The sequence below is a fragment of the Tinamus guttatus genome, unplaced genomic scaffold (assembly GCF_059628265.1).
Source record: "Tinamus guttatus ecotype Peru unplaced genomic scaffold, ASM5962826v1 Tinamus_guttatus_pri_ptg000197l, whole genome shotgun sequence".
Lineage (NCBI taxonomy): Eukaryota > Metazoa > Chordata > Aves > Tinamiformes > Tinamidae > Tinamus > Tinamus guttatus.
The window spans coordinates 3,264,568-3,280,773 of NW_028288731.1; the positions used below are offsets into that span (position 1 = coordinate 3,264,568).

At 44.4% G+C, this 16,206-nt stretch overlaps 1 protein-coding gene across 8 annotated transcripts in view; it reads left to right on the top strand.

Moving 5' to 3' along the window:
• Positions 1-8,350: 8,350 nt before the first annotated feature.
• The window catches only part of ABI2 (abl interactor 2), a 62,642-nt gene continuing 54,786 nt past the window's right edge, over positions 8,351-16,206 (top strand). For all 8 annotated transcript variants that reach the window (XM_088523717.1, XM_088523719.1, XM_088523721.1 and 5 more), the window contains exon 1: positions 8,351-8,513. In XM_088523717.1, coding sequence (XP_088379843.1) covers positions 8,397-8,513 — 117 coding nt within the window. In that variant the 5' untranslated portion in view covers positions 8,351-8,396. The remainder of the gene's footprint in view (positions 8,514-16,206) is intronic.

The window sequence follows — 16,206 nt, forward strand, 5'->3', positions numbered from 1 at the left end:
CTGTACTGTGCCAGTGAGGTAATCACATTTTCTCAATTACCCTTAAGAACTGGAATTCCTTATCACCTCTGTGTTTCTCTCTCCCACTACTGCACAGGTCTTGAAATTGTCATCACAGCTAAAAATCCTCATTCTGTAAATTAAACTGTGATTTAAGAAAAAAATTTACGCTGCAGCCTCCTCATAAAGCTCCAGCAAGTCTTTTGCTGATGTGACTCACTCAATTACTCATGTGGGCAGACTTTCAGATAATAAAAGTAGTTAATGGAAAGCAGTGAGAAATACTGCTGATTCCCGAGGAAGCAGGGGAGGGGGAAGGCTACTGCGGAACTGTATCCGAAGCACTGCTAAATTCATAGTGCTTCCAGCCATTTTCTTAAGATAAAGATTTCTCCATCCTGTCCTTTTCTCTTGCATAAAAACAGCTTGGAAAGTCAGGTTGGCAGTAAAGGAACAGAAGTACAGCAGCTCTGTGTTCTTGCTCCTCTCCTCCCCTTCCTACATATTAGGGATGATCGCCAGTCTGTGCCCCAACATAATCCTTTTATCCTGGTTATGTATACACTTAAGCAATATTCAGTACTCTAATGAGCTCTGCATTCCTGAATCAAGGAGTAGAACTAGTGACTGGCCTAATTGAGCTCTTTTGTTTGCGATGCTGCATGCGCTGACAAGAAGCAGATTATTCTAGCCTAAATAACAGGCCTTTGAGTTTCGGTGTGCTATAGGTCAGGTAATACAGCTGCGAGGCGGATTTCACTGGGACATTTTAGCAAGTGCACATTGAAGAAATAGGGCACTTTTCAAAGCTGGTGAGCCAGGAAGTTGTTCAAGAGTAGTAAAGCACCACTTTGATGTGCGAGGCAGCTTAGGTAAAGAAATTGGGTGCATGTCATGGCTTCGAAGGGACTCACGCTTAAGCCAATGCTAGAACTAGAGCCGTGGCTCTGTGGCTGCCAGGTGTTTGAGGGATGTGCTGCTGCAAACGGCGACGCCGGTGACACGCGTGAGAAACGGGGGGACGTGACCCCGCGCTCATGCCTCGTGCAGGATGAGCTGCGGGGGAGACCAGGCCTTGACTTGCAAAGCAGAGCTCCAGGCACGGAGAAGCAGTGCCTGGGCGTTGAGGCTGTGGACCTAAGTAAGCGTCTGTCGGATTATATTTAGCAACTATGCACTGCAGAGGAGCGCGGAGAGGGAAGGAGGGGAACTAATGCGTAGCTGGGCGCCACGGGCATTGAGCACGCAGAGCGAGGAATGAGGCTCTTCGGAGAGGATGAATTGCCTCGGTGTTCCCAATTCAAATAAATCTCTGTGCGAGAGGGAGCTGCACACACTTGTATGATTGCTTCCAACAGCAGAGCTCAGCTTTATTTATCCTTCAGTAATGGCACAACCCCACACTGGGTTAAATGAAGGGCCACTAACTCGCAGCATCGAGCTCTGGCCCTGTACTGGAGCTGTCTCCTACAGCTGTTCCCTGCTGGGAACACAGGAGCAATAAGGGCTCCTTAAATAAACCAGTGTCAGAGGCTGCTCTACCCCACAGTTACACACCCAGATGAGCCCCAAACCCTCTAGAAACTTGTTAGCTAAGGTTGGCATCTCCAAAGGGTGTCAGGGGCCCTGCCTCATTTAGATTCAGGGCTGTGAACACCTCACTCTGCTATGCTTTTGGAAAGCCTGATTCTAAAAAAGACAAAAATGGGGAAAAAGCCCTTAGCCCTGTATGAGGCAGGCCCCCAAGGTGTTGATGCAGAACAGTTAATCTTCTGAGTGTTGTCATGTATTCCAAGGCTCCACTATCTCCTGCATCTCTGCCTGCCTGGAGCCCATGTCCACGTGCAGCAGGCCAGCTTAATCTGGGTTTAAGCTACGAGAGCAGGGAAATATGGGGCATGCACAATTTTCTTGACTATGCCTCATACAGCAAGCTCTTATATCATATCTAAGGTGGTAGATCTGTCTCATGACCAGATTCCTGCTTTCATCACAGGTCCCAAGATACAGGATTTTGTGCACATGAATTAAGAGGTCTGCTGATATACAGGGGAAGAGAGAAGCAACTTATCTCATACAAGGAATCCGTGCCAGAGCTGTGAAATGACCCTAGATTACCTGAGAATCAGGTCAGTGCTTTAACTGCTCAGGTTGAGCTGCTGATCTGCAAGGAGTTTGCGAGGTGCAGCAAGGCAGGAGGGCGCTGTGAGTACTCTGCGTGGGGAGCTGGGGAACCAGTTTTGCATAGCTAGACTGCTGCGTTAGTCCCATGGAGGGACCAGGTACCAGGCGAACGCTGCAGGTCCACAGAGATGTTTCTGTTTATATTCTCCAAGAAGAGAAAAAAGTCAAACCTGACCTCTTATACCAATATGAGGTCGTAGGAGATGCTGTCTTTAGAGAGACTCAAGTAAAATGCTTTTTAAGTAAAATACTTCATAGTCCAGGCCCCACCACATCAGCGCAAGGACACCCAGAGATACCAGCGAGGCCAGGATTTCATACCCACAGTCTTTAGTGGGGAATTCAAGTGCAGAACGCAGAACTGGGTCACCCTCTGCCTTTGGCTCTGCCAGCTTACACGGGGGAGGAATTTGGCCCTTTGTGTTCAAAACGACTCAGATTTGAAATGCTGGCTTTTTTGCTACAGCTCTGTCCTGTGGGAACGCATGCACCCTGCGTGACACATCACTTAAAAGTACAAAATCTAGGTTACAGAAAAACAGCAATCTAAAACATAGATTCTTCCTAAGAGCATAATGAGTTGTATCCCTCGCTGATATATTTATAAACAGCCTTCACGAAGGAGGGGAGCTGGCAGATTCGATGTTAGAATCAAAATACAGCGACAAGAACAAATTCTGCTTGCAAGTCTTTTCCATGTAACTCTGCATTTTGGAGGACCCACAAGGCGAGCGAGTGTTTTCTGGTGCCACAGGCAGCAGCCCTCACCCCTGGGGCTTTGCTGCTTTCAGATTTTCGAGACAGCCACATGTGTGTTAAGCCCTTAGTGGACGATTTCTATGAACTCCTCTCAGTTATTATCACAGTTCACTGAAACCATTCAGTCCTCTGCTATAAACAGTTGCTTAGAAATGTTGCTTGAAACAAGCATCATATTCAACCTCACTCTTTAAGTGTGTGTGTGTGTCACATAATCTAGAAGCTGGCTAAAATGAGCTTGCCAGCTTCACTGGTCACCGAAGCACCTTCATATTGGTGCATAGCTCACACCAGATCAGGATCAACTCTGCTCCAGTCCTAACAGTCTCTCATGGGCCCTCCCCGTGGCCTGACAGACCTTCTACCCAGACCACAGGAGCTGCTTACAGATCCTGGGCTCCTGCCTGGCCCTGGCCACGGCCATGTATCACATCCCTGTTCTTCATCAGCCTGGGCAAGCGTCATCCTGGCTTTTCTCTTTGAAAGAGAAAATTAGGGTGCAGGGGCTGTAACTTTGTCTAGTTTGTAGCAGGACAGACAGGTGTCAAAGCTGAGGCTGTAACTCTTTCCTGCTAAATGCTCACAGGGTTCGGCAATGTCTCTGCCTTTGAAATAAATGCATCCTTTAAGCTGCCTCTCAGAGGAGCCAAGGCAGGGAGGCCTCCTGCCTTCTGCACATAAATATTCTGTCAAACCAGCTTGGGACTGAGGCGGGTGAAGCCGCTGCGACTGATGAGGAGACATTAGTCTCCATCTCCTGTTAGTCAGTACTGCATCACTGAGACGTGTGCTGTTACCATTACAGCCAAAAATAGCTGTAGGTGAGAGAAAGAAAGGGCTGAAAGGCTCCGAAGTGTAGCCAAACTGCGGGACAGGGCAGCCAGAAGGAGAGAGCGCGAGCGAGCTGCAGACTGTGACAGTGAACAGGAGCTGTGCGAAGAGGAGCTGCCTTTGCAGCCCAGGGAAAGGGGATCACTCAGCCAGACGTGTGATGGAAGCAGAAATGATGACTTGGTACATTTATTGATTTATTACTGTTTCTGTGCTAAGCAGTTATGCTAATTCCAGGGACAGCACATTTGTTTGATGGATCCCTACAATGTGCAAAGACCTAAAACTTACTTTTTAAAGTGAATCATTTGGTTAAAGCACCATTACAAACAGGGTGGTTCCAGGGGCCAAGTTCCTGGAGTCACGTGAGTACCTAAAAATCTGAACTTCCATCAAGAAACAGGAAGAAACAGAAACCTTAGAGAATAATTTTAATCCTTATAGTTGAGAAGAAAACTCGCAGATGTGAACGAAGTGTAACCAGGCCAGTCACATCTTCTAGAGCCTGCAGTGGGCCTGAATTGAGAGGTGAGAGAGGATGAATTTTCTTCTGCAGCATAGCGGAAAACATTAACTCCACAATCTTCCCTTTAGGCTCTGTCTCTTCAGCAGCCAGATCAGACCCCATCTGAGGGATGCCACGAGGTCAGGACAGAATGGGAAAGGACCCGCAGTTGGTTGAGGCTGGCACCCTGGAAAGGGAATACTGTCAGGAGAGGAAAGCAAATTAGAGCTGTTCTTTTTGCTTTCTTTTTTTCTTACCCCCTGTGGACTGTTTTGTTGCTTAAACTTTTGAAGGGGAACTGATGAGCCACTGTGCTTTGTGCTGGCTTCTCTTTGAGCTCATTTGTTGTCTGTTTGCTTTTAAAGTCCTAGATGTTAGGAGATCATTATTTTTCTTCTTTAGCTTGACCTCTTCCTCTCTTAGAAAGTTTCTCGCCTTGTACTGGCTGTGTCCTCACACAGTGCTACACTGAATTCATGTTCAAGAGAAAACTTGATCTCCAAGAAAAAAGCTTGGTATTTCGAATGAGACACATCCTAGAACAGAAGGTCTGGATCTCTGCAACACGTCCTGCCCTCTGTGGAGGTGCTGTGGGCATCAGACACCTCAGTCTGCAGCGTTTCTGGAACAGCCCTGAATAGTTATGGCAAATACTGCTGCAGGGTGTGGGGCCCGGAGGCCGATTGTACAACAGCTCTGGAGCCTGACGCCATCTGCAAGGGTTGGATGTATATGGGATGTGTTTCGTGCCGTGCCTTGAGGGTACTCCTGACATTCGGGAATAACCTTGGCAGTTAAATGTATCTCACTGCTATTAGCTGGCAGTGCTTTGGGTTATTAGACTAGAAAAGACCCTCCATCTGTGCAGAGGCAGATGCGGGCATTACCTGAAGCTGGTGGGATGGCACAGCAGTGTTTTTGGTGGGCAATGGAGCTATATAAACCACAGACTATTTTCTTCAGTTCCCCAGTTCCTCCCTCCCCTCTGCACCCTGTAAATGTTTCCTGCTGGCTGAGTAAGAGGGCCTGGGCCTGCGCGTATGGTCAGTGGTGTGACCATATGCTGCATGTCAGAGTCCAGCTGTTCTCTGTCCTTTGACCAGCTGTAAATCTGCTAAGTTGCATGGGATGCAGCAAAAATGGGAAATTCAGCTTTTCTTTCTACCTTTTACAAAATCTGAGAAGTGTTTTTTTTTTTTTTTTGGCTAAGGAGAAAAGAACCTCTTAAAACTAGAGCAGACCTATTTGCACAAGAGCACCAGAAAGCTGCAGCAGTATGTGTCAGATCTGACCTGCTCCTCTGTCTGAGCAGGATGTTAGCTCTCGCACCCAGATGTAGTGATCATGCAGCTTAGGTTTCCGTTTAGGAAGGAAGATGGAAGAGGTTTTTAACGCCCGAGTTCATTGTGATGTCTCACTGTGGTGCCCAAAATGGGATGATGGACTCAGTGCTACTCCATTACCCTTTTTCTCTCATTAAAAATTGTTTTTTCAAACTGCAGGACACACACAAGTTGTCCAGCTGTGAGACTGCACATGGCCAAGCAATTTACTCGTCCCTGCAAGTTTTGGTGAGTGGGGGAGTCCCCTGGGCCACTGGCAGAGGCCAAACATTAACTGTGTGAAGGAACTGTGAGAGCCCTGGAACAGGGTGCCTGGAGAGTTTGTGGAATCTCCTTCTCTGGAGATCTTCCAAACCCTCCTGGTGCCACCCTGTGCCACGTGCTCTGGGTGTCCCTGCTGGAGCAGGGGGTTGGACTAGATGATCTCTAGAGGTCCCTTCCAACCTCAAGCATTCTATGATTCTGTGTGAACTCAGCAGAGTGCTGGCCTCTGTGCCCTGCCTCTCCGTGCCCAGGTGGGAGTCACCTGCTCGGTGCTTACCTTGCTACTGTACGGTGACTGTTTGCAGAGTATGTTAAGAGGAAAATGCATTTGCTGCACAGCCTTAAAGCTATTGTGCTAGGGAGGGTAATGCTGCACAGAAACATTAAAAGGGAAGGAAAAAAAAAAAAAAAGAAAAAAAAGGGAAAAGTTGAAGCGTGTAATCCTGCAACTAAGGCTGGGGGAGTTAGAAAGCTTAAAATTGCTTTAGCACATCACTTCACTTGACAGATGGGAATTCATTTATGTAAATTTAGGGAAGTGGTAGTTGGATTCAATTGGTCTAATTTAAACAATATTTCTAATTATTTTGTTTTTGTATGTGTGGAGGGGATTATAGCATGACCATTGTTTTGACAGCAGGGTTCTTCCTATATAAATTTATACCAGTAAGAGCCTATCCTGGTAAAAAAGCAAGCGCATGCTGCGATAGCAAGCAGCTCATTCCGCAGGCAGGTCGGACCAGCTGCTCTGGTGAGCAGGGGCATGCGCACATACCCACGTAATCCTTTTCATTACACCCCAAAATCCCCGGCCGGGCGCGGGGAGGTCAGGAGGCCCCTGGCTCCCCGACGGAGCTCCCGGTGAGAGCGGCTGCTGACGCAGAGCTGGAGCAGATGGGTTCCCGCTCGACGCAGGCCCTGGTGACACCCGAGAGCGCACAGCCAGGATGGCACAATTAGCAGCTCCCCCTCCCACAACCCGCTGCTACCAAATTGAGTCAAAACTCCCAACAGTGTCTTTAGAAATTCCTTCCCCTTAGCATCTTGGTTGGCAGCTTTCTCCCTTTGCCAAGAGAAGGGTCACGCAGGTTTACAGCCGTGGGGAGCTGCCAAACGACAGCTTGACTTGACACCTGAGAAGCAAGCGAACGAGGAGGGAAGGAAAGTCTCAGCTGGCGGCCCGCCTGGCACCAACCAGGCCTCCTGGGAAGATCAACGTTTTGGGGGAGATTAGCTCATGTTTTTTAAACCTTCTGGGTAGAGGGTATCAAGAACGAAGCTGCACAGTACTCGGTTCATCAGTCTGCTTAGTTTTAGGGCAGTGAACACCAGAATCCCATGCGGAGAGCCCTGGGAGGCTGACACCACAGCAGTGCGGCTACGTGGAGCAAGCGGGGGTCTCCGCTGGGTGTTTTGAGAAATCAACTAGAGCAGCAAAGTATGAACGACTCTTGGCACCTCAACTGCCCACAGGAAAAATAACACACACAATCAAGTAGCTGAAGTTGTAAATTTTAACCCACATGAAAAAAAAGGGAGAAAAATGCTTAGACATGAGGAGTTTTAAAGCCACGCTAATGAGCACCAAGTCCAACTCATCCTCCACATGGGAGGACCTCTGTAAGCCTAGAGGAAGATTTCTCTGGGCAGACATCCCTCAGAGCAGGGATTTCTACCTTCTCTTCAGAGGGAAAACGCTGAAAAGGGCTGTCCCAAAGGCCTTGTGTTTGCTGACTGACCCCCACCAGGTGTTCAGGATCTTACGTGCAAGTTCAGAGAACACCTGGTGTCCCTGGTGCTCGCAGCCAAATGCCTCTGGGGCAGCTTTCAGGGCAGAATAACCCTTCCTGCAGCGCTGATGGGGCACACTGGGGCTGCAGCACCGCATCTTTGAGATGCCAGGGCCTTGCCCAGGACATAAAAGAAGTCAGTGCGAAAGCCAGGGACGAAGCAAACTGAGCTCCTCACCTGGGGCCGTGGTGGCACTTTGCTCTCCCTTTGAGCAGACCTTTGATGAAGCACTTTTCTCCCGTAAAGTTGCAAAGCTGCCTGCTTGGCGGCCGAGAATTTACCCTTCCCCTCGCCCCCGCACAAAGGCTGCTTTTCCCGGGGGATCTGCACAAAGGAAACATTTTGTTCTTCCTCCGCTCATCAGAGGAGCCGGGCAGCAGCCGTATTAAAAGCGCGAGGACCCGACCCCAGCGCGCATTGTGCCCCAAAACAAAGCTCCTATTGACACCAGCGGATGCAGAATCAGAGCCGAGCTCTGCCAGCGAGATGCTGTTAATAAATTAATGCAAAATAATTAAAAATGGGAAGGTTTCACGTAGGGGAAACGCAGCAGCGCCCACAGGGGAAGGGGATTCCCGGCGCACGCGGCCCCCCCGGATGCGGGGCCGGAAATGGGCGCGCGCCGCGGGCGCGGGCGGGGGGGGGGCGCGCATGCGCAGTAGGTCGCGCCGCGCTGGGGGCGCCGCGCGGTGCGTGCGCGGGGCCGGGACGATGTGAAGATGGCGGAGCTGCAGATGCTGCTGGAGGAGGAGATCCCGGGCGGGCGCCGGGCCCTCTTCGACAGCTACACGAACCTCGAGCGCGTGGCCGAGTACTGCGAGACCAACTACATCCAGGTGCGCAGGGGCGGGGCGCGGCGCGCGCGGCGTAACGGTCGCTCCCCCGCGCCTAACGGTCGCCGGCGGGGGCGATGCGTGTGGCGGGGTCGCGGCGCCCCCGCGCTGGGCCCCGGGTCCGCGGCGGCTCCCCAGTGCCGGAGGCTCCGGCGATGGTGGCACGGGGAGGGCGGCTGGCGGCTGCCGCTGCCGCCCGGGGAGGAGGGGAGCGAGGTCAGCCCCGGCGTGACACGGCGTTTAAATGTTTAATTGGTTTCCAAATTAAATCCCTTCCACTTGGTGAGCCTGCCGGGTGCTTATTTCAGATGTGCTTTCGCTCCCTTCTCACCTTTGCCTCTCATTGGTGACAGCAGTGACATGACACGATGAATCGAGGTGTCTGCTCCCTTTAAATTTAATATTTGCGCCGGTTGATCTACAGCACTCGTACATAATTCCCAGCTGGGGGCTGTGTGCCAGTCCGTGCGCTTCCCTCGGCGTGTGAGGCTGCTGCGAGTGGGCAGCTGCTGAGCAGGGGGTGCAGGAGGAAAGATGCTGAATTGGGGGCAAAGAGCCTGGCAGAAGTTGTTGCTGCAGCGCGTGATTTGTAGTGACCACCAAGAAGTCCAGCTCGTGCTAGGGCTCTTTGCTAGGAAGAGAAGCAAGATGTAGTCCCTTTGCATGGATAGTGAGATCAGGGCCAAATGAAGAGTTTCCCCTGAAAAAAACCTCAAACAAAACCCAGCATTGGTGACAGTGTTAGTGGTGGGAAGCTCCGAAGAACAGCCTGGATGCATAGAAAGGGAAGAAGAGGGGCATGGATCTGTGGTGCTGAAAGAAGTGCACAGCTTTCTAGCTTTATTTCCGCTTCTAGTCCCCTAAGTGGAAAGTGCTTGTGGGTTTCCAGATGGCAAGCAGGGATAAGAGCTGTGGTTAGGTTGCTTTATCAGTGAAGATAGATGAGACTCTTTAAGCAATGACAAGGGAATAGTTAAAATGTCACCGTGAAGAAGCTCGGGCTGGCTCTTTTGAGTAGGTGAATGACCAGCCCTCCTTTAGAAAGAAGAGTTTGCATATGATAGGTCCTTAGCAAACCTGTCAGTTACAGTGAAACTGCATATGTACTTTATTATGTAATTAGTAACATTCCATATGTTGAATTGATGCCACTTGAATTCTTTAAGAAAAATATGTTAAATTATTGCTGCTCTAATCTGACATACGTGCCCTAAAATTTGTGCTTTCTTAAAGCTGAGAAACTGATTTTTCTGGAAAAAAAGAGATAGGAGTCTTAGAAGGCTGAAACTGATAGGAAGCGGGGAATGTAGTTTATGGTTTTTTTGTTCCTTCTTTGACCTTCTTGAGTGTTCTTCTTATGAGCAGAGGATTATAAAATCTATATCCAGTATCCCCGCTTCTATTGTTTTAATATAAATCACAGAGGAGGACAATACTGTGCTGTTTTATGCAAATACAGAACAAGGAAAAAAGTGTTTTTTTTTTTTGTTTTTTTTTTTTTTTTTGTCCCAGACAGCATGCAGTCTAAGGATGGTCTAAAATAATAAGGGAGGTGGGTAGAAACAGATGGTGAGTGATGAATGAGATGCTCTTGGTTAGCCCGGTGGATTCTGGCCATCACGCAGCAGGACCCTGTTCATCCAAACATGTTGATGCTGGAGAGCTTTCAGGGCTGGCTAGGGTAAAATAACAGAATCGTGTTGTGAGGGTTGGCTGTGAAGTGCTGCGTGGGTCTCGGCATGAAAATGCTTAAAAAAGAGGGAATGAAGGTTTCAGTCAGCTGAGGATAGGCCTTTTAGTACTCAATGACAAACCATAGCGTGTGGCTTTTCTAGAGAAGAGTCACAACTTGAAGGCTTTCTGGGTTTGGTAGATGTGAGTGTCCATGTAACAAACATGTCAAGGAACCACCCAGCCCTCACGGTGTCTCTTACCAAAACTGCATAAATTCCATATACTCCATACCCAAAGCTGACTTTTTTTTCCCTTAAAAAGTGGAAAAAGGTAAATGAATATGTTTAACAAAATGCTAGTTTTGCTTCCAAGAATAATTATTACTCCAAAATTGTGTCCAAATTATGTCTGAAAAGTAGCCCTGCATTTTAAGCTGAAGATTCATGGACTTGTGTTTGCATGCAACTGTGTGGAGAGTGATCAAAGTCATGTAGTGAAGTGAAACTAATTCTACGTTAATCTTTAGTGTTTTCTTGTTGACAGAAGGTTTTGCCATGGATATTCTTTGGATCTCTTAGAGGAAACTCGGAACACGACTGAGATCTGAACTTTTCTGTTGAATGCTAGACTGGGGCATCGAAGTCACGTTCCATTGACCTGTATTTGTCAGTAGAACGGCTCTTCCCTTTTTCTGTACCGACTTGTGCTTTGAGGTTTTTGTGGTTTTATTTTTGAGTACAGAAATTGCTACAAATGTCAGCGCTGGCATAGGTCAGTCTATTAGAGAATTTGAAGTACAAAGAAAAGGTGAATGTCATTTTTCTCCTTGAGCAGTATTGTAGCATCTTCAAATAATCAAGCATATAATCTCTTAACGTGTGGGAATTGCTATTCCATAGTAGTAGATCTGTGATTACAGCTCACTTCAGTCGTTTGCGGGGAATGAAAAATCTATTCTTTCAAATCTTGGCAGTGTTTGATTAACCAAATTGTGATTGATACCCATTGGGCTTGATTATTATAGCAAGAAGGACATGTTAAATAAGTTGCTATCTTTTCCTTGAATTTGCAATACAGTAGTAAATCAGAGCACATCAACTGAAAATCTTACTATCAATGAGTAGAAAACACAGCAAATAGGTAAAAAATGGAATTGCAGACATAAAGTAAAAACGGCTACTCTTGGCAAGGAAAGCTATTCTTGTTTGTTGTTCTTAAACAAGACTTGTTCTCTTTAAATATTCTCATCGGGTAAATTGGTCTTGCAGCCCTCCAGTCAAAAAATTACATACTGAGGTGATGTGTTTTTAAAGAGGCACTACTCTTAATAGGAAAATGAATTGATAGAACAAAGATGTAAAGTATAATCTCCATTTGTATAATACAACATTTTTTATAACTTTTATTTGACTATGATTTTATTTTAAATGTACTTGATATTAAAAAAAAAAAAAAGAAAAGCAGTTCTATACTATTGACATTTCCGAGACTTTCGTAAAGCTCAGAGAATAGTTATACTGGTCACCGTGCTATGTTTATATAATTTTCATATTCCTGCACTATTTTTGACCAGGTATATCCTGAAGAAAATGTCTAAATTTTGGCTGTCTAAAAAACAAACAAAAAAAACAAACAGTTGTGTTATTTGCACATTTTGTTCATGTTGTTCATGTAAAGCAAGTTCTACCTTTAAAATTATCTTTTCCTGTACAGTTTCTTAGCGCCTGTACTGTATAAGCTTCTTCTGGAATAATCTTTCGTTTCTTTCTCATGATCATCACTATTTTGAAAAACAGCTTTTCATTTCATGCAGTGCGCGTAGCCTTCTAGAGTAACTGAATGTTTGCATCTATTAACTCATTTGTGAAAAAGAGTCAGAAAAAATTACTAGATGGAGCTTTTTCAGTCAGCAAGTATCTAGCAGGAACAGATTAAAAGAGGAGGGAGGGAGGAAGAGAAAAAAACAAAAAGGGAAGAAGTTCTGCGAGCAAAGTTTAAATGCAAACTTGAGCAAAGAGCCATGCCTCTGTGTCCTGTCCAGCTTCGAAAAGGAGTACAGGGATTTCTGTCTGCTGTGCTCTCTGGGTTTTTCTATCAGGCACTGTATTTCTAAGTCTTTCAACAAGATGATGCTTTACTTGTCAACTCCCGTGACTTAAAAAGAAGAGCGGGCTTCCACTATTCCTGACTTCGCAGTCTTCAGGTTGCCATGGCTGTTGTTGAGTTTTATTTGTAGAATTTGCCTTCTGGTATTTGTGAGGGAAAGGATGGGAAGCAGATCTTTATTCCTGTCCATGAGTATTCTGCCCCCCTGAGTATTAGAAGTACCAGCTTTCAATCTTTGCAGATAGATTTGTTTAAATAGTCATAAAGGTGAAGTCCATACATTGAGCTGTTTTGTAGTTGTTACTCACATACCTATTAATTTTACTTTGATTTTCTTAGCAAAACAAGTAACTGTGGCTTTTTCCTGTAGGATAGGCAAGAGAATAAAGCATATATTAACATATATAGAGATATATGTATTTGGTAGAGAAAGTAGAGAAAAGCTTATACCGTGAGATTTTTTTTTTTCTTATTTGCAGAAATGGTGGTCTTTTACAAACAGTTTAGTAACTTGAATGTGAAAATTCTGCTGGGTTACATGTAGTGACCTTTATCCTGCATTTACTTCTGTAAGTATATGTGGAACTGCTGGTAAATTGGTTTATAAACAAGTTTGAGGAAAGATCTTTGTTCTCTTTAATGATGAAATGTGAGTCACCTTAACAGAAAGATGACCGGACTTTTTTTAAAAAAAGTTACTTAATAATCATAAATGTGGGTAACGGAGGAAACTTATTGTCATGATTTTCAGCCTTTTTATTCCCTAAATGTGTTTCTTTTATAGTGAAGCTAAAGTGAGGAGGTGGTTAAGCTTAATGCTGATGGAAGACTTGTTCTGCAGACATCATAGTGGGTATTGATTCGCTCCAGCGAATACTGGTCCTGAAGTTCATATCTCACCCACCAGGCTACATTAGGGTTTTATAAAAATGTGATTTAACTTGGAGTAATATACCTGAGGGAATACACAGCACGCTGTGTTTGCATTAGCATTTGCTTATGTTTGTTATTATCACTGAAGCCAACGCTTAAGCTGAGCAAGCTAAGGCTAGTGATTACTAAGCTATGTGGTCACTGTCTAATACAGAGCAGTGTTGCTTCCTTCAGGTTTACAGTAGCAAAAAATAGAGTAAGGGAAGGGCTCGGTACTTTCTTCAGTGTCTTCCCTCTGATGCAGTCTCATGTTCAGGAAGTATGGATGATGGACTGATGCTACTGTAAAGGAGCTAGTAATAGGAGTAATGATTTTTCTGGTTTGTTTTACTTGTTCTGTTTTTCCTTCCCCTTTGCTTACTGTATCATGCAGTGTCTAACCTGTCATGACCTGATAATTTAAAGGAAGTTTGGCAAATGCTATTGCTTAAAGAGTTTAAGCTTTCTCATTGCCTTATCAGGATATGTGAAAAACTCTTCTTCTAAAGTGACACCAAATGTTTTTAATATCTATGACAAAATTAGAAGTAAATGTCTTTGATTTGAATTCTCCTAAATAAAATTCCAGAAATGTATTTCAGTGGCAGGATATGCCTGAGTTGTGCGTATATTGAAAGCTTGCATAAATTGATACCGTGTATCTGTTCTATGGCCAAGGTTTACAGGGAGCTTGTTGGTTTGTAAGTTTGGTGAAGATAATCCAGGTATAGGGCTCGCTTGTCTATTTTCTTTTAAGCCAGAGAGTTTATCTGGTAAAGCTGGTGAAGTATTTATCACTCAGCTGCTCTACTTCCCCTTGCATTAACTGTGCTGTGTTTCGCCAGGAGTGTAATGCATTTAGTAGTGTCACAAGTTCAAATTGGAGTTCAGGAAGAGTAAGATTGATTCTCTGTTAAGTGCATGTGGAAAGAGCTTGCGTCATGTTATCAGTGCTAATGGGAGTTGCTGGTGGTGTTCTTATACCGATGTGAAAATAGAATTTATAAATACACAATTTCTTATTAGAAAGAAAGCAAGTCTTGTAACATTAAATGGTAGTTAAAAGTGGTATCTAGTTGTTCCATTCAATAGATTATTTCCTGATTATGGTTATTGAATAATGTTGATCACAAATTGTAATGCAGAGCAGCAAACTTTTGCATCCTGCACTTAATAAACTCTCTAAAATTTACAGCCTCTTCCTTGTATTTTATTTGAATTTGCAGTCATTACTCTTTGTGGCTTAGTGCTCTAGGTTTTAAGGCAGGAAGTGGTGCACCACAGTGGTGCACCATCTGAGACAAGACCTTCTCCAATAAATACTGAACAGAATAAGACTTTTCACTTGCTTATGTTCAGCAGAGTATTTATCGGAGAACAAAACGGGTTTATGTTATCTATCATATTTTGCAACACATTTTCAGCAGAGTCTAAATGCCAGAGTGTTGGCCCACTTTTAGTGGACTCTGTTTTCGGATATTATGTTTTGACACTTAACTCTGCAGCCGAAACTGCCATCTTGCTTAGTAATCTGCAATCTGTAAATTTGTTGGATCCCTTTAAGTGGAATTTTCATTATTATGCTACTGGTAGTTTATGAAGCAAAACTGTACATCGGCAGATGAAGCATGTAATGGTAGCACACTAAATTTAGGTTATTTCCTCTTCTCAGGGTTCTTAGGTAGGCAATTTCTGTTGAGGCGGATGAAATAATATGCCCTTGTAAATGACATGTGCCTATTTCAGTGAGAAATAGAATTTTTCTGGTTCCCAGGTACAACTGGCAAGTTGTACCATCAAATTTGTAGTGATGTACTCTGAGTTATGGATTGCATATATGTTATCCACTTTTCCTGTAGCTTATTTCCCAGTATATGTAATTGTAACATCTATTCTTAGTGGTCTTCATTTGAAATATGTTTGTTTTATTATTATTGGATTACTGTTACTATAGTGAAGTACTTGGTTTATGCTTAGTGAATTGCAGGGTGAGAGACTACTCTCATTTGGTTTGGGTTTTCGTTAGTCATCTTATGATGGTTATACATGTAGCCAACACTAGTTTTACAGTGAACTGATAAACTGTAGTGGGTTTTTGTTGTTGTTTTTTCCTTTTTGTTCTTGAAGTTAAAAACTGTTGTAGCTAAATGTGAATATTTTTATTAGTGCAACTTAGAATCATAGAATCATAATGGTTGGAAAAGACCTTTAACATCATCAAGTCTAACCTCAAACCTATCACCATCATGACTGCTAAACCATGTCCCCAAGTGCCTCATCTGCACATTTCTTGAACACTGCCACGGACAGTGACTCAGTCTTCAAGTCATGATGACTAGTAATTTATGAATTTACTGATCAAGTATATGTGAACTTTGTTACAATCCTTTTAGGAATAATTTTGAGTCTTCTAGTCTATTTTTAAACTGGAAGCTTTTCTTTTGTTTATTTAAGTTGATTTGGATTGTAGATTCTATCAGGTTTTTAAAACTGTCCTCTGAGAAGATCAGATCATGACTTTAATTGCCACTTCAGCTGATATTATTAACAGATTTGAGAAAAGCTTGAGCTGCTTTTGCTTGAAGATGCTTATTTCAGTCTGCATGCCATGACTATCAGAATGCTTTAAGCTTATTCTTTTCAGTTTTCAGAGGTATATAAGCTTCAAAAGATCCGTTTCTTATATTGTGAACTAGTGTCCTTTTTTGTTTATATACCCATCTGCCATAGAATGAATTCTGTTGGAAATATATGGTAACACAAACTGATAATCCTGGTTTTTGACTTGTTGGGGAAAGAGGAAATGGGTAAGAAAATTATTGAAAGGTTGATGCACTTCACTAGAATGAAGATACTATTTCATTCTTTTTGGTCAATATTTCTATTATGGGATTAAGATAAATCTCGCAGGAATTTCTGTGAGGTTTTGTTTTTTAGTGTTAGTAGAAATAGGCCGACTGTGTTCGGAGATGGGGAAGGCAGTTTACACTTACACTTCAAGAAC